Genomic DNA, 14,300 nt, shown 5'->3' with positions numbered 1-14,300 from the left:
ATCTTCCCCTATTGCGACGATTTCTCTATTGAGGACCACGAGGTGCCCCACTTGCATGAGGCGCTACGTATGCACGGTGATGGCAATGGCCTGCGCCGCTGATTACCCAGCAGATTCTGCCCATGACGTAGGCGAACTTCTATTTCCGCCGGCAAACCTCTTCTCTGCGCTCAACTGCCCTGCCCAATCACGATGCATGACCGCTCTGACCGCCTTGGCTCAGTCGGCTAGCGGTGGCTTACTCACCCTCTGTCCGCCGGATATGGGCGTTGGTGTCGGCAATATTCTCGCCATGTCGCATGGGACAGACGCGGGAGATGTGCAGGCGAGCAAATCTTTCGGTCATGACAGCCACGCGCGCCAGATACTTAGGGCGACGGGCTGCTGTCAAGCGATTGAACGATTGAAGCTTGTTCATCGCCATTGACAGCACCCGCGTCCATCTCCCGAAAACACGGTCACGACTAGTCGTACCGTCGCGCGTTAGATCCACACGATCCACAACGGCCTCGTCGTCGGGCTGAACATTTACTATTATTGTTCCGACAGCCGAGCGCTGGCAATTTCTATCGCTTTCCAGCGCGACAGCACCTCTCGACACCTTGGTCGAAGAAAGAGCAGATTGCGATCAAGATGCAGAACGAAGACCTGGATATCCTGCGCAATGAGGCGAACGCAAGCCCTGAGCGCTTCGCAAATTGGGACCCGCACCGCCAGTTTCGCGAAGAGTACCACAGACGGCACTTGCATGACCAGACACCTGATGAGCGCCTGCGCAACATCGAAGCACACGAGCGAGGAGAGCGCACCCAGAGCGAGATATCCTTCCCAACAGAAGCAGTAGCATCACCCATCAGAGAAAAGGAAGAGGAGGTCGCCTCACCTCTTTCGCGGCACAGCACATCTTCGGCTTCGACTGTTAGCTCTGCAAGCTCTGCATCCACACATAGCGCACGTCTCGAAGAAATACGCACCGCCCGCTCAACCCCCGCACGCGACCGCCGACCGACCGTCAATTCGCAGGCCTCGAGCGGCAACTACCTGACACTACATCCCACTGAACGCAACCCCGAAGCTATCCGCCGAATCGAGACACACAGAAGTCAGCATGCAGGCACAGTCGGTGCATCGCGCGTCGATTCGCGGTTATCGAGGACCCTCACACGCCGTCGTACAGAGAAGCCATTGCCGAACCTAGGAGCTGGCAAGCCTTTCCCCCCGCTGCTACCGGACAGGGAAGAATATGTAGTCGAGTTCGACGGCGTCGACGATCCGCTGCATGCGCAGAACTGGCCGATGAAGAAGAAGATTGGCATTGGTGCTATCCTAGCATTCGACGCCCTCACAGCCACCATGGGTAGCAGTATCTTCTCGGCCGCTACAGGAGCAGTATCGCAACAATACGGTGTTGCCAATGTTGTGGGCACTCTAGGAACGAGTTTGTTCGTTTTTGGATATGCCTTTGGACCTTTGGTAAGTGAACGCTGACCATAGACTGCGGTCAGATATGCTAACAACTTCTAGATGTGGGCACCTTTCTCGGAGCTGTATGGCCGAAAACCTCCCCTCATCATCGCCGCCTTTGGTTTTGCCATCTTCAGCATCGCCGTCGCCGCAGCCAAAGATATCCAGACCATCATGATATGTCGATTCTTCGCCGGTCTCTTCGGCTCCTCTCCTCTCGCTATCGTCGCCGCCGTCTTCGCTGATATGTTCGACAACAAACTCCGCGGTCTCGCCGTCGCAGTCTTCTCCGCAACCGTCTTCATGGGCCCTCTACTCGCACCCTTCATCGGAGGATTCATCACCCAGAGCGATCTTGGATGGCGGTGGACCGAATACATCAGCAGTTTTATGGGCTTTTTGTCATTCGCTCTGCTCTTCTTCTTCATGGAAGAAACATACCCGCCTGTCGTGCTGATCAACAAGGCGAGCGAGCTGAGGAGACGAACCAAGAACTGGGGTATCCACGCCAAGCAGGAGGAAATTGAAGTCGACTTCAAGGAGCTGATCGTTAAGAACGTCAGCCGACCGATGCGCATTCTCTTCACCGAGCCTATTGTACTGCTCATCACCATCTACATGAGCTTTATATGTAAGTTGGATCACCCCGTCTTGTTACAAGAACTGAGCTAACAATTCTAGATGGTTTACTCTACCTCTTCCTTACCGCATACGCCCTCGTCTTCCAAGGCGTCTACGGCTGGAGTCCCGGCATCGGCGGACTTGCCTACTTCGGCATGGTCGCTGGTGAAGTGATCGCTTTCATCATCATTGTCGTCGACAACCCACGATACATCAAAAAGCTGGAAGCCAACAACAACATTCCCGTCCCAGAATGGCGCCTACCCATCAGCATGGTCGGTGGTGTGCTCTTCGCAGCCGGTCTCTTCTGGTTCGGATGGACAGGCTACACCGGCAATGTTCACTGGATCGTCCCTGTCCTGAGCGGTCTCTTCACCGGCTTCGGAATCTTTTCCATCTTCCTCTCGCTTCTCAACTACATTGTCGACGCGTACCTTATGTTTGCTGCTTCCGCTATTGCAGCAAACACCTTTATGCGGTCCATGTTTGGTGGAGTCTTCCCACTATTCGCAACCTTCATGTTCAATGGTATGGGAATCCAATGGGCCAGTACACTGCTTGGCTGCGTGGCGCTCGTACTTGTACCGATGCCAGTGGTCTTCTATGTATTTGGTAAGAGAATCCGAGGCAAGAGTAACTTTGCACCTGCGCCAGATATCGCTCAAGACAAGAGGAGAGATGAAGAGAGCAAGGGAAGCGAAGGTGTTGAAGCGGGAAGTGGTGAGACGACCGAGCGGGAGAGCCTGGACAGGGCGAGGAGTAAAGATGAGTAGAGTTCTCATCGTGTTTCCAATTTCTTTTCATCTGGGCTTAGCGAGCACATATACCTTTTAATTTCAACCTTTCACCCTAATCAAATGTTTGAAGAGCTAGAACAATGTCCATGATTAGGAATACACGACGCAGGCAACGGGTATAGCTTTCCTGCATTCAATGAATAACAGACATGGTATCAATTCCTTTCCTCTATCCACTACACATCTATGGCAGTACATACCCACCGTCAATAATACAATCGCTTCCTGTCATATAACTCGACGCATCACTACCCAAGTACAAAAACAACCCCTTAATCTCCTTAACGTTACCCTGCCTCCCCAGCGGAATCATCCTCAACCCCTCATTAATAACCTGCGGCCCAGCCCCCATCTTGGTATCAAAGAACCCCGGGCTAACAATGTTGACCCTCGCAAACTCCCTCCACTCCCTCGCCAGCGACTTGCCCAAATGCGAGATAAACGCTTTTGTACCGTTGTAGATGGGTTGGTCGATGGGTACATTGACAATGTGCGCGGAGATGGAGCTGGTGAGGATCAAGTTGCCAAATCCTTGTTTCTTGAATACCTCGCCGGCGTACTTGGCGCAGAAAACGGGGCCGTCGACGTTGACTTTCATGAGGTTGTGGTAGCTGTCGAGGGTTTGGTCGAGGAGCGGCTTGCTATCTCCTGTGCCGGCGTTTGCGACGAAGACGTCGATGCGGCCAAAGTCCTCAACCACTTGCTGGACGGCTTTTTGGACTGCCTCGGCGCTGGTCTGGTTCACGCTGTAGGCTTTTGTCTTGACGTTGTGTGTCTTTGCGAGGTTCTCCGCGCGGGTTATGGCGGCGCTGTTGGAGTTGTACCACAGGGCTACGTTGCCGCCTGCTTCGGCCATGGCGTCGGCTACGGCTCCACCGATTCCTTCGGCGGCGCCGTTGACGACGATGACTTTGCCTTTCATGCTGAATTGTTGCATGACGTTTGTGGGTGTGTCGGGTACAGGTTTGGGGAAGCCGGCGCGTGGCGCCTGGCATTCTTCGACGGACATGGACATTTTGGCGGTTTCTTCGGGGGAAAGATATGCTGTAGAAGCTTATGGGATTGGTATGACTTGAAGTAAAGATAGCGAAGTCAGTAGTCTGTAATATACTAAGAAGTCGGAGTCGGAGGCCGACACTTATGTATCTAGACGCGTGAGATTGGGCGGAGGAAGGTCTGCCGAGTGAGGCTCAAAGGCCGCGACTCTGACGGTGCAGCTTTTACCCCGCCGAGCAAAACATGGGATGGCATTGCGTCACGGGGTGGTGTTGCGGGGCAAATCTGGAGGACTGTCGTCCGGATGGGGCGGGATGGTTCCTGAATTGGGATGGTGCCCGTTGCGCTCGGCTTACCTTCCTTCTGAGCGCGCGGCGCGTACCGTGTCTTCTACCGACTGCGTTGTTCTTTTGTGACTTTCTTCCACGATACTTTGCTGGGTGTTGAGTGCGCTCTGGCTCGGTTGAAATCTCGGAGGTGCCTTTATGTGCAGAAGATCAGTCAGGCAAATATGAGTTCATTGCCTCTCGTCAGCTCTTTCCCTGGGTGTTGTCACACGGCAGCCATGGCACGTCCTTTGCGGCAGCCGGATTTCAGTCTTCGCACGGCAGTCTGCTTCTGTACGATGTGAACTGTCACTGTTGCGCATCGTACTAGACACGATCATCTGGAATATGAGGACGGCAACAACATTGACGTAGCGAAACCACTTCTACGCCTCAAATACGACAATCAGGTATAACGGTCTACTCCGCCCGGGGCCTGACCATACTCTTCGGTGACTCTCTTCAGTCAAACTCCGTCAGGATGAGGTGGCAGAGGAAGAGGGAGCTGTAGTCAAGGCAGTCCCGTTCATCGTGCCTCTTGGCCAGTCACTATGGTCCTCTCAAGTAGTCGACACAGGTTGTGCGTAGAAAACAGCTTTTACCTTTCTGCGAGCCATCATGGAAACCGTACCCAGTTGTGCTTTCTTTCACTCCTCAGAAGCACAATGAGCCCTCTGGGCTTAGTGTGCACGGTCTGTCGCTAGATTGGTCCTGCCTGCATTCTCACAACAATCTTGCTCCCTCAATTACACTGTGGACACGCAAATCTACATCGAGCTTGAACGCATCTTTCACACTGAATGAAGTTCTTTTCACTGTGCTGTGCGCTTTCGCTACTACACTCTCGCAACTACACTCTTTGTTAGCCCTTTCTCCCTTAGCCTTTTAGCTACTATGGTCTAACACATAACTTAATTTAATGTAAACCTCTACTGCGTCCTAGCTACGTAACTTACAATCGCTACTCTTACACGCTTCCTGTCCCGTTTGCAGCTGCTACAATCGCGCTCACCTCACTCTTCTTGAACACACCAGAACCATCCGTCAACGCAAGGGTTCGCAAGAATGGTCTTCAGGTTTCTGGATCTCCCATCAGGTACGTAATCTCAGTCTTTCACTCTATTCACTTGACTTGCACATCGGACGGCGCTGACCTCATGCAGAGCTGCGCAACCGTGTCTACGAGATCGCTGCAGCAGCCGGTGACGAGCCGCTGGTTATTACCCGGCGGCCTCACAGAGAAGACGGCAACTATGCGGGTCTTACGAGAACTTGCGTTCAGATTCGGGCTGAATATCGACCAATGCAGCGTCGCAGCGCCAAACTTTCCGTGTGCTTTTCAGACCTTGAAGACTTTACTCAAACCTTTCTCACTTCAGCCGCGGACACAATGATCCTCCCTCTTGAGGTTCACGTCCGGGTATCTCGTCTCACCAGGCCAGGATACCCTCTTAGTTTCGACTCACTTCCAATTCTTGAAGTCAAAGTTGCGAACCCCTGCTTGGACATCAGGATCTTGCCGGTTAATATCCCAAATTGGTCCCGATTCATGCGGAATGGCCCGCAGGATGCGGCTGCTCTCGCAACTATGGCTTTGACGCAAACACAGGGCCTGAACTCGCTGCTCCTTCACTCGAACAAGAACTGGCATGCGTGTATCAGCAACGGCTCCATTGGCGAAGTCTACATAGAGATGGAAACCGGGTTTACACGGGTTGAGATCGTCTTCATGGGTAGGCTTGGTTACAGGGAGTTGTCTAAAATACAGAGAGACGACGAGGATTGGCGTATCTCTCACGGCCTGCAGGCTCCGACATCGCATGTTCATCGCTTCGACTTCACCTTTCTTCATCAGAAATAGTACTGGAGCTTCCATTGAAGGTTACTTCCCAGACGTAAATGGTACGCAGAGAGGTACCGAATGCAATCATCTATCACTCACTACGTAATAAGTAAGCTGTCAGTGACTCACCGCCCTCTGTAGGTCATAGCGCTACTGCCTGGGCTCACGTGCGGGTACACTAGTTCCTTCCCTCGCTTACACGAGTCACTACCTTCGCTATCAAACTCTCGATAAGCCACCACGTTTCCATCATTGTATCAGTCAAATACTACTGTCGTGCAACTTACCCATTCGCTTGGAAAGCACCACAGTCACCATGGCATTTCGCTTCCTCGACCTCAACCCAGGTATGCCACTTCCCTCATCCGTATCGCGCGAGAGGAGCTACTGAGATTTTTCAGAATTGCGCAATATGGTGTACTACTTCGCAGCAATCACCGACGCACACGTTCCAATCCGACACGATTCCTCTCTTCAGTCTGGCACCTACGCGGGTCTCACCAGAGTTTGTGTCCAGATCCGCCGAGAATATCGCCCGGTCCAACGTCGCATGGCTGAGGTTCGGTTGGACCTTGCAAATGTTGGCTATTATGCTCAGGCATTCATGACGACAGCCGAAGACTCCGTGTCCCTCCCCCACAAAATACGCGTCGAAGGAAAATTCGCGAATTTCTCAGCTTTCGGCTCTCACTTCAGCATCTTCTCGGTCCTCAAGCTCAAGGCTACCCACCCTGGCCTGGACTGCGAGATAGTTCCCGCCACCACTGGCTGGGGCTATGATACTGCAAAGCACGGCATGTGCCTCCGGACTTTGAACGAAATTCGTGGTCTCAACGCACTTGCTTGCCATGCGAACGAAAAGTGGCGTGAGGATATTAGCAACGGGACTATTGGAGATGTCCGGATCAGATCAAGCGCATCATTCGTTGAGACTACATGTCTTTGTATCAACTTCACGGGTGCCCACGCCCCCAAGAACTACGATAGAGCGATCAGCGCGCCTGATGCGTGGAGTAGCGCTCGCGGTCTTGACGTTGCGCTATCACACGGTCATCGTGTTGCGTTGTACTTCTCTCCCATGTTCACTTGAGCGAGGTTGAGGAACCAGTCGAATCAAGTCGTCAAGCGTATCGCCTGTTAAGCATGCGTCACCGAGTATGTATTGTAAGAAGAATTGAATGAAAAGTCGATCGAATCACCTAGTTGCCTGACCAGTCTATGTTGCAGAGGATTTCGTTTATTTCGCAGAGGCTATGAGCAGGTCGGCGCTCACTGTACGCCGGCTCGGAGCCTGGTAGAGCTCGCGTAGTCAGTCATCTTTCGTGAGCGCTCCTACAGGCTCACTTGCCACATTGCGGTGCGCAAGCTCTTGTGCTAACGACACATTTTAGTCGAGGAAAACGAATTGACTGGGTGTAATGTAGATTTTGGACGTTATGATTCGCTAGTCTGCTCTGCACCGCAGTACCATAGGACGAAGTGGATGAACCAAGTTTTCGCATCGCACTTAGATGTGAGTCAGGAGCAAAGAAAGTACAACATGCCGCACCGCCCACGTAGCGATACCTCTGCATATCGATCTCGATCCGCGAACACGCTCACTTTATAGCCACCATTAAAGAGACTTGTAATCGACGTCTCAACTTACAGCACAGTCACGATGACTTTCCGCTTCCTCGATCTTATACCGGGTACGAGATTCTCTCCGCCCCCTTTGCAAGACGTGAAACTGACGATAGACAGAACTGCGCAATCGGGTCTACCACTTTGCTTCCTTGTCTGAAGAACAAATCATCTCAAGCATGAGATACCAGCCTGATCCCTCTCTCTCGGGCATCGGTGTCGGGCTCACGAAAGTTTGCCGGCAGATTAGAGCTGAATACCTGCCCATTCAGCGTCGTGAAGCGGTAGTCGCGTTCCATTGGGACAACATCGAATACATGCAGGAATGGTTCGATGAATTCTACCCAGCCGGGCCCGATTCGAGCGGCGGTCCTCGCGTCGTGCGGCTTTTATGGGGCAAGCCACATGATACCTCACAGAATGTTTCAAGACATGATCCCGCCACAGGCTTGGCTATGATTGACGATATGGAGGAACTACTAAGAATCCGCGCGCATTGGACATCGGTTCGCTTCGAAGTTGCTCTGGAAGACTCATACCGTACACCCGATGAGTCCGATCCTAACCTTAGCGGCCTGGCAGAGAGAGATTGCCACAAACTTTGTCTTCTTCTTCATTATGACAATCCCACCTGGCTCACCGCTTTACGGAAAAACGTATTTGACAGCATTATCATCGATTATAATTCTCGGCATGCGCCCCCAGCTGTATATCTAGAGGTTGGACGACACGGAATATATTCGCGACACTACTCCATGCAGGAAGTTGAGGACAATATTGAACGAGCCTTGAGGGCCAATTGCGGCATGCGAGTGATAGGGTGGGACTCTTCGATAGGCATGCCGTAAAGAGGCTACTGTCAATGAGCGCGGTTTAACAGTGGACGGAGGGGGGAGCGATTTTAAGCAATGTAATCATGATCGAAAATTACATCATGGGGGAGCATAATTCATGTCGTACTGTACACGGATGTCTTTGGGAGTTAGGGTATGGCTGTGTTAAAAGTCCAAAACAATTCAAACGAAGTTTACTCGTTAATAGATGATACTGTGAGTGCAACAATGCGACAGCTCCCTAGGTATTCTGGATGCCCAAATAACGATCGCGGGGATGATGACGTCATGGCCCAGACAGGTCTCAGGGTCCGCTCTTTCTACCACGACCTTCGGGTCTTTCCTCATTGAATGCGTCTCCTGTTGTGAAATCTGATCTCCTTTCAGAGAGATCAGGCTGTAGTTTCGATTTCTGCCAGGCTCTACCGCTCCCGCTACCGTCTTGCATATAAGAGGGCGCTTGCCTGTACTCAAGTTTGCTCCCACCACAGCCACCACAGCGTCGTTCGGTACTCAATACCCTCATCTATTACCACTTATTGCGTTGTTACCGTGCCTTGCATCGCACCCACCCCAGCAGCTACTTGTTTGCAGAAGGTACTTTCTACCTACTTCAGGCTCCCACCTCACCTGCCTCTATCATAACACCACTACGATAAGGAAAAGCGATCACGCTGAAGCAAAGTCACAAACCAGTTCGACACAATAGCACGTTTCAATACCCTACAATGGCACGTTCTTGTTCTTGGTCACGAGCCCGATACCGGAGCTAAAAGTTGCAGGGAATTGCTCTCTGCACAATTGCAACCACCTACAAACGCAACTCACCTTCGGGTTCAGGGTCTAAGCCTGGGTGCTCTCGATTGATGACCTGTCGTCGTGACTGCAACTGGCACTGCAATGCTGCCTTCCCTCGTAGGTACAATAGGAAAGGCCTACCCACAACCACGCGATTGAATCACGCGCTCCTTCCACGTTGCTGGATTATTGGTACGATGACATCGTATTCAACATCACTGCTTCCAGACTCCATCATACCAACACGAAATACGATTATGACAATGGCATGCCAAGCATCCCCGCTCTCTTACCTGAGGCCTGGTCTCAAGGTGACTTCCGATTCAGGCAATTTCCTCAGTCACCGTCAGAGACGCTGGTGGCGATTATCGTTGGCGTTTCCTCGCTCACCTTTACCTCGCAAGAGATATAAGAATCTCCATGGTCTACGCTCCATTACTTCTACATCCCGCAATTATCTTGAATATCTGATTATCACTATTTCCCACGCTATCAGCACCTTATCTCGAACCCAGCAACAAGCCGGAAGTACAAGACCTCATGGCGTAAGTCCCCTTTCCTCACACGTAGAGCTCATGACTTCCCCACAAAGCTCCCCATATCAATTGATTAGTTTGATGGACTCTGCTAACTCAGACAGCCCTACTCGCCCGAGCACCCCACCTCCTTCCCGTTCTTCTCCCAGGAAGTTTGGTCATCCGCCAGTCGTTCCTGCCCCTTCTACACCAACTTCACGCCGAAATGGCTTCAAGGGCGGTTTCAACGTCATCATGGGCTCGGAGCATGCGACTGTGCCGCCCTCCCCTGGACTGCCTGTACCTGGCTTCGCGGCACTCACCATGAGTCCTGTCCCTGCCCAGGCCCTGCCCATCCGCCAGAGCAAGCGCAAGCGTGGAGGCCACGCGCGCACTGATGCCGGTGTCAAGAAGAAGACCAAGAAAAAGCCAGATGGCACCATGGCTAAGTTGGTCGATGTTGCTCTCAAAGAGAAGGTCGGCACCAGCGACCCCGCTCTGCAGAAGCCGTTCCGCTTCATGGACCTCCCCGGAGGTAAGTCACGCGATTCTGATTCTTTTGACACAAGCTGACTGTTGATAGAACTTAGGAACCAGATATACATGCACACCCATGGACGTCCCAAGCAGGCCCTCCTCGTTTACCGCCCGCGCCTCGCCTCTCTCCGTCCCCGCACTCGTCTCGATCGCGGCCGTACTTTGGCGTCTGACATCGTCGACCAGGACCAGGAAAAGAAGATCTCGGGCGGCAACAACAAGTCTCGTCTTTCGACTAAGCCCAAGCCCAAGACAGAGCCTCGAGAGACTAACCGTCCCTTCTGGGGCCTTACCCAGGTATGCCGTCAACTCAGGGCTGAGTACCGTCCCATCTACATGGCCAAGCAGGAGATCGGCATGGACCTCACCGAGATCGTGGACTACCTCAAGACTTTCTATCCGACCGCCACGGACGTCGTCTCCAACCTCGGTCCTCCAGGAGAGCGCAGCGAGGACGCGCCTTTTGTCGGCAACCTGACCATCGCGGTTGGAGACAAGCCCAACGAGCTGGAGCGTGCTGGTGATGGCATCGAGGTCTTTACTCTTCTTGACATCTGGGCCAACAGCCTCAAGATTGAAGCTGGGTTCGGTCGCTACCTCAAGGCCAACTACGTCGCCGAGACTGATGGTGAAGCCAAGGACCTGTGAGTTCCCCTGCCTCTTTCCTCAAATGATCTATTCACTGACCATCTTACAGCTACCGCCTGTTCGGCCGTCGCGTCCTTCAAAACCGTCAATGCTCTAGCATGAACGGAAAGTGGCGCTCTATCCTTCGTAGCCGCTCACTGGCGTCAGTTCGTATTCATCGCAAGCCTGCTCAGCGTGACACTGCTCCAGTCCCTGCAGCCCCTGCCTTGGTAGCTCTTGCAGCAACTCTTGGAGTAGTAGTCCCTGCTGTCGCTGCCGTCACCAAGCCATACCTGCACATCATCTTCAGCAAGGAGTCTGCTGAGCCTTGGATGACCCAGTTTGAGTCGGTCGTTCCTACTGGGTGGTTGTCCAAGCACGGCTTTGGTGGCATGGAGCACTTCGAAGTCAAGGTCGGCGTCGACCAAGACGACTTCAACTAGCTGCCCGTTCAGAGCTGTCATCGCTGGTGCGACGTTAACGTTCCCAAAAGTTGCCATCTTGAATGGACAGCAGCGCATGCGAATATTTCTTGGGCGTTGGACAGATATCTCTACCGGGGTGTTCGTTGACATGCTCAAGATTGGTAACATTTACGAGGTTTTACATATGAAGGTATATCAACTTGATGATCGAAAGGACACGTTGGCAACGCAGCTTGCACGTCGCACCTTGGATATCATCTATCTAGCAGGAATCAATAGTTCGATTCAGGACACCCTGGTTCCCTTCTGCATTGTTGTGACAACTGATACCGGACCACATGCTCAAACAGGATGTCAAAATGAAGAGGCTGATGTAGTTTGTTTCTAAGAAAAGAAAATCCACGCCCATTTGCTTACCTCGGCCAATCAGATCGACATGTTCTCCACAGAGATACACGCGTTTTTCCGAGTGCCCACACCGCGATGGGACTGCAAGAAACACATTTATCGCCGAAGCATGTCTATAATCGTGCGCATAACGTCTTTTCCAAGGACGCTGGAAGCTCTGCGCCTGCGAACGCACGTGCGCGACGTCATGCCCCACTGCCAGCTGCCGCGCCAAACTTCGCTCGCGGCTCCGCCCCAGTGCATCGCGAGCCAACTGCATCGCACCGGCTATCTCGTTCAACGAGCCGCGGCCTAGAGTCCACCTATTTCCAGGCGGAGGACGTTCCTTCTTCCCCCCTGAAGTCGCGATCCTGATGCGCAGCCCCCTGCATTCGCTAATGAGACAGGTACCGTTTGATGGGTCGCAACAACATGCGCGTCCTCTCGTGTCGAGCAGGCTGGAGCCCCTCGTTCGCTGCGATGCTTTTCCCGCGAGCCAGGGAGCTAGCATGCGATGAGACAATTGACATCCATTGACATCTAGACTTCCCGTCTTCCGCTGGTACAGAACCCCCAAGCGCACGCGCATCCCAGTAAAGCCGTGGTACTGTGAGGTCATCGACAGGGATGACGGCCAGCCGCAACCTCATACACTGCCATAGCTCACCAGCCCCTCCCCGGTCACTTGGTGTTTTATTTGTTCTTGGACTTTCAAGAGATTGTGTCGTCCATATGTCTCTTTATGTCGTTTAGGTGTCACTTGGCCAATAACTTCGACGATACTTTCTGCTGCCACTGTGCCTCCGAACCTGAATCGCCGTCCCATCCAGACATGTCGCGTCCACAGAGCATGCCTGATTTCGCCGCGCTCATGGAATCTTCCATGTCGCAGGCTGTCTTTGAGTCTTCCAGTTCCAACTTCGAGAAGCGCATCCACAGTCATAGTCGACGACAGACATCACCAGAGCGAAAGCCTCAGAATATGAGGAAGAAGCCGAGCATCTCGCTCGCTGCTGGACTGATGATGAACACCGACACCCCACCAGCGACCGGATCACTATCGCCGCGCAAACGAAGCCAGAGCCGACCAGCCCAGGAGAAGAGGGTTGAGATGGAAGAGGGTGGGAATCTGTTCTATGCCTATGCGCAGAGGGTGAGTGTGCCATCGACCGGCCAACAACGGCGTACTGACTTGTGCTATAGAGCGACTATCCTGCATCTCCTCCTTACATCCTCACCTTCGCCTCGGCCGCCATTTGCACGCAATGGTGGAATCTGGTCCAGCAGGAATATACGTCGTCGTCGCGGCCGAGCCCGCAGTATTTCGTGGTCAGGAGCGAAGACATGGAGCTCATAATGGAAGACCCCAGGTTCTCCGATATTCAGAACAAGTGGTTCTACACGTGCCAGGATAGCCCAACATGCCCGCCGATTGTCCTTCCGCTGCAACACGCAAACGGTGTTCCCGCCGTCGCGCCTCCACATCAATGCGAAGAGAAGGCGAGCACATCGGCTATTGATAGCCTGGCGGCGAGTCTTACCCAGCTAGCAAGCATAGTCGAGAGCAATGCTGAGCAAGTCCATGCGCTCTCGGTCGCGCAATCGACAGGCCTACAAGCGATGCAAGAGATCAACGAGTCGAACAGTATCCAGATCAAGGCCATTTCCGAATCCCAAATCAAGCTACAAGCACTTGTCGACCAGAACGCGTCGCACTACATAGCCCTGTCCAACACGTCCTTTCAATCGCACGAGCAGAGCAGGTTGTCACAAGAGCAGACACGGAAATCTCAAGAGCAAACGCGCAAGTCTCAGGAGCAGACCAAGGATATACTCAAGACGACTGTTGCTCAACTCCAGACTCTATCCAAGAACCAGATCGAGCTGTCACAGACCTGCCAGGGTATGATGCGTACTATCGAGAACCTTGGCGACTCGGTCACACAGTTCACTTCCAATGTCATTTCTGATACCGCAAGCAACCAGTCACTATCCACTAGCTCGTTCAACGCTCTCGCAACCCGCATCAGCCCACCTCCTCGGAAGCTAAACAGGCGGGTCAAAGGCGTTTGGTATGAGTACGACAACGTGGGCTCGGGCTCACCCAGCGGCACACCCAGAAAGAGAGTAGACTCGATCAATGTGGACACCCCACCGAAGAGCCCGGTTATCTACAAGCACGTTTGACGGTGGTACGGCTGGCTCCGAAGTGTTCGTTTGACACCCCCAACGCAAGAGGAGATTGACGAGGAAGCACGAAACGTGACACGACCTTTGCTTAATACTTAATCATCCTGGTGGATATCGTCGCTTAATGACTCCCTCTCTTACGGTGCTGGAAAGCTCCGTCTGGGCCAGCCGTTTGTGATTTGCATTACATTGGCGTTTGGAGCGAAGATTGTATGATATGGAAGTGGGTTCTTGATGACAGCGAATCAGCTTTCTATTTCGGAGTGTTTGTGTATCTTTTACGAAAAGTATGGGCAGCGCGTCTGGTGCATTTTGGTG

General features: G+C 52.9%; 6 protein-coding genes across 6 annotated transcripts; 5 read left to right on the top strand and 1 right to left on the bottom strand.

The window, feature by feature from the left end:
- Window positions 1-633: 633 nt before the first annotated feature.
- J4E83_003620 (uncharacterized protein) lies at window positions 634-2,858 on the top strand (the record flags this gene model as incomplete). The annotated part of the gene is made up of 3 exons (XM_049330554.1): window positions 634-1,473; window positions 1,525-2,095; window positions 2,146-2,858. The coding sequence occupies 3 exons, from the start codon at window positions 634-636 to the stop codon at window positions 2,856-2,858; spliced, it is 2,124 nt and encodes a 707-aa protein (XP_049189971.1).
- Window positions 2,859-3,066: 208 nt separating this feature from the next.
- J4E83_003619 (uncharacterized protein) lies at window positions 3,067-3,897 on the bottom strand (the record flags this gene model as incomplete). Its single annotated transcript, XM_049330553.1, has 1 exon — window positions 3,067-3,897. The coding sequence occupies one exon, from the start codon at window positions 3,895-3,897 to the stop codon at window positions 3,067-3,069; it is 831 nt and encodes a 276-aa protein (XP_049189970.1).
- Window positions 3,898-5,269: 1,372 nt separating this feature from the next.
- Window positions 5,270-6,065, top strand: J4E83_003618 (uncharacterized protein; the record flags this gene model as incomplete). Its single annotated transcript, XM_049330552.1, has 2 exons — window positions 5,270-5,300; window positions 5,368-6,065. The coding sequence occupies 2 exons, from the start codon at window positions 5,270-5,272 to the stop codon at window positions 6,063-6,065; spliced, it is 729 nt and encodes a 242-aa protein (XP_049189969.1).
- A 298-nt stretch (window positions 6,066-6,363) lies between these two features.
- J4E83_003617 (uncharacterized protein) lies at window positions 6,364-7,137 on the top strand (the record flags this gene model as incomplete). The annotated part of the gene is made up of 2 exons (XM_049330551.1): window positions 6,364-6,394; window positions 6,449-7,137. 2 exons carry the CDS (start codon window positions 6,364-6,366, stop codon window positions 7,135-7,137), a joined length of 720 nt encoding a protein of 239 aa, XP_049189968.1.
- Window positions 7,138-9,841: 2,704 nt separating this feature from the next.
- Window positions 9,842-11,423, top strand: J4E83_003616 (uncharacterized protein; the record flags this gene model as incomplete). The annotated part of the gene is made up of 4 exons (XM_049330550.1): window positions 9,842-9,846; window positions 9,942-10,351; window positions 10,400-10,997; window positions 11,051-11,423. The coding sequence occupies 4 exons, from the start codon at window positions 9,842-9,844 to the stop codon at window positions 11,421-11,423; spliced, it is 1,386 nt and encodes a 461-aa protein (XP_049189967.1).
- A 1,201-nt stretch (window positions 11,424-12,624) lies between these two features.
- Window positions 12,625-13,979, top strand: J4E83_003615 (uncharacterized protein; the record flags this gene model as incomplete). Its single annotated transcript, XM_049330549.1, has 2 exons — window positions 12,625-12,945; window positions 12,996-13,979. 2 exons carry the CDS (start codon window positions 12,625-12,627, stop codon window positions 13,977-13,979), a joined length of 1,305 nt encoding a protein of 434 aa, XP_049189966.1.
- Window positions 13,980-14,300: the final 321 nt, after the last annotated feature.

This window comes from Alternaria metachromatica (genome assembly GCF_023757995.1).
Source record: "Alternaria metachromatica strain BMP 0045 chromosome Unknown scaffold_6, whole genome shotgun sequence".
Taxonomy (NCBI): Eukaryota; Fungi; Ascomycota; class Dothideomycetes; order Pleosporales; family Pleosporaceae; genus Alternaria; species Alternaria metachromatica.
Note: the sequence above shows the minus strand (reverse complement) of the source record. Positions and strands in the feature narration are given on the sequence as shown.